The sequence below is a fragment of the Ostrinia nubilalis genome, chromosome 13, assembly GCF_963855985.1.
Source record: "Ostrinia nubilalis chromosome 13, ilOstNubi1.1, whole genome shotgun sequence".
Classification (NCBI taxonomy): Eukaryota; Metazoa; Arthropoda; class Insecta; order Lepidoptera; family Crambidae; genus Ostrinia; species Ostrinia nubilalis.
Window position 1 is genome coordinate 1,547,194 of NC_087100.1, and position 2,894 is coordinate 1,550,087.

Sequence of the window (2,894 nt, forward strand, 5' to 3'; positions counted from 1 at the left end):
TTGACCGAAATTAATTATTTCCAAGATAGAGCAAGAAGTTTTAGCTTACAATAACTTCAATAATCGATTGTAACCACATGTACACCAATAAATTGATTTTTCGCAAGGATAGAGAACTAAAATTTCTTGATTCATTTTGGAAATAATGATTTCTGTCAAGTTACCAAACTATTGCAACAGCGCTAGATCGCTTATAAAGAATGTCTAAGTCGCACTAAAGTAAAGTGTACGGATGCAGTATGGTTAAGTTCAACATAGCGAGTGTTATTTAATGTCAAAATCGCGAAATCTTATGCGTAGTACGTAAACATCGATGATATTTTGTATGTAAATATTTCAAAACAAAACTCTTTTTTTCTCTTAACTCCAGGGATAGATTGCAGTGCGCTTCGGTTAATACATTAGTGTAGGAATGTAAAAGAAAACAAACTTTAACTTTTATTTTTTAATTTCGTTGAAACGTTCAAATAGTGAAACGTTAAAATAAACCGAATGATAGGATTGAATGAAAGGTGCGAGGCTCGCTCTCTCTCGTCCCAACTGCCATGACGTGCAGGTGTGCTCCGCTAAAGTTATTGGAAATAAACGGTGTATTTTCACGAAACTGAAAGCTGAAGTTTCTCTTGAGAACCCCAGCCCTACAACTCCTCGTCCGGGATAACGACTTTCATCAGGGCTGGATCTCTTGAGATTGTACGACGGAAATAATCGTGGAGCGTGGCGTGGACGGCGCCATTACCGGCAATCACGAGCGGCAACGTGCAAAAATTGGCAACGTAAGGCGGCAGAGCACCAACGACGACGACGGTTTATTTTACGACGCTTTTGAAGAAGACAATATTACGACGACGATGGCTGAAGAAAGAAACGAAGATTATTCTAAAAACGACGACGCAAAAACCATTACCGGTCACTACATAATGGACGGTATACCTAAATTCACCGGCGACGAATTAACGTACTCATCAACGAAATGGGTGCAAGATATTGATGACAACGCAGAAATTTTCGGTTGGACAGGCCAACAGAAACTCATCATCGCAAGGAGGTCGCTCGCCGGAACGGCACAACTCTGGCTGAGAACTGAAAAGGTATTTAAGACTTACGACGAGCTAAAGACTGCGCTACAGAAAGAATTCCCTGAAGCGATCAACGTCAAACAGATGCACGAGATGATGAGCGCGCGAAAAAAACGTGCAGATGAGACGTACTATCAATACATGCTAATCATGAAAGAGCTTGGCAGAAGGGCGAAGTTCCCTGACTACGTGGCTATCCAGTACATCATAGATGGAATATCCGATTTCGAGTCGAACAAACTACTATTTTATGGCGTGACGACGTATCCAGTACTTAAAGAGAAAATTACACTTTACGAGGCGTTCAAGCAAAAGACAAAAAAGCAAGATGCTACAAGACGCGATTCAAGACCGAAACCTGCGAAAGTGATATATCCTGTAACATCAAAAGTGCAGCCACGATGCTACAAGTGCGGCGAGTGTGGACATTTGTCGAGTAATTGCACGAGAGGCGTCAAATGCTTTCGTTGCAATTCATACGGCCATATTGGAGCAGAGTGCAAACGGTCGTCGAGCGCGGAGGTGAGTCATCCATCGACAAGCGGAACAAAGACCGAACGAAAATCGATGTTCGTTCACGGCTTCGATCGGACGACGCTAGGTGGCGCTGACGCAGCGAATGAAGCAAGTCGTATTTCCGATGACCGAATGACGAATCGAGAAACGTCAATGTCAACGAACGACGCTGACCGAATGATGACCCGAGAAACGTCAATGTCAACGTCAACGTCAGATTACTCAAGCGGTACTTCACTCATTCAGTGTCAAGATCGGCGTAGTGTCATGAACATAAACAATTGCGATGTTTTCCACAGTAAATCAATTAAAAATGCGAAATTATGCGGTCACGAGGTAATGTGTTTAGTGGATACGGACAGTGATTTAAATTTAATCAGTGATAAACTGTTTAATAACATAAAATGTCATGTTTCAGATTTCGAAGGAGAGAAAATGTCTCTCATAGGATTGGGATCGTGTAAGGTGCACTCATTTGGTAAGTTTACAGCTAGTTTAGTTATCGATGGTCACAAGTATCATGTTTCTTTTCACGTGATTCCCACAGAAGTAATTCCATATCAGGTTATTTTAGGTCAACCATTTTTAGTAAACACAATAGTCATTGTTGACAGGGGTGAAGTTGAGGTTAGGCCACAGTTTTATGACAGTTCATATCAGATGTGTATGTTTTCTAGCTGCGAAGAACAGAGTGAAATCCCAGTTATCCAAGAAATTATCGACAGTTACAAACCACTGAAAGTGAAAGAAGCACCAATCAAGTTGAAGATAGTGTTGAAAGATGACATCCCAGTTTCACAACGACCACGAAGATTGGCTTTGGCCGAAGAAGCATTGGTGAAAGAGCAGATTGATGAATGGCTAACAAAAGGTATTATTCGACCAAGCTATTCGGAGTATGCTAGTCCTCTTGTGATAGTGAAGAAGAAAGACGGGAAAATAAGAGTCTGCGTAGATTACCGGAAGATAAACCAAAAGATGGTCAAAGACGAACATCCATTGCCAGTGATTGACGATCATATCGACAAGCTGAGTAAAGCGAGAGTGTTCAGTACGTTGGATTTAAAGAACGGATTTTTCCACCTGCCAATAGAAGAAGAATCAGTGAAATATACAGCTTTTGTGACGAGCAACCCAGAAGGACAATACGAATTTCTACGTGCACCATTTGGGCTTTCAATTTGTCCAAAATATTTCACTAGGTACATCAACATAATTTTTTCTGATCTGGTAAGACGAGGCATAATTCTTATATTCATCGACGATGTAATTGTTTTAGCAGAGAATGAAAAACAGGGA

At 41.0% G+C, this 2,894-nt stretch overlaps 1 protein-coding gene across 1 annotated transcript; it reads left to right on the top strand.

The window, feature by feature from the left end:
* Positions 1-851: 851 nt before the first annotated feature.
* Positions 852-2,043, top strand: LOC135077268 (uncharacterized). Its single transcript, XM_063971804.1, has 2 exons — positions 852-1,601; positions 2,014-2,043. The coding sequence occupies exons 1-2, from the start codon at positions 852-854 to the stop codon at positions 2,041-2,043; spliced, it is 780 nt and encodes a 259-aa protein (XP_063827874.1).
* Positions 2,044-2,894: the final 851 nt, after the last annotated feature.

Bases quoted from the DNA above. Each gene is read 5' to 3' on its own strand.
- LOC135077268 (XM_063971804.1), top strand. From the start codon at position 852: ATGGCTGAAGAAAGAAACGAAGATTATTCTAAAAACGACGACGCAAAA. The intron at 1,602-2,013 runs GTGAGTCATCCA...GTCATGTTTCAG, and splicing joins AACGGTCGTCGAGCGCGGAG to ATTTCGAAGGAGAGAAAATG.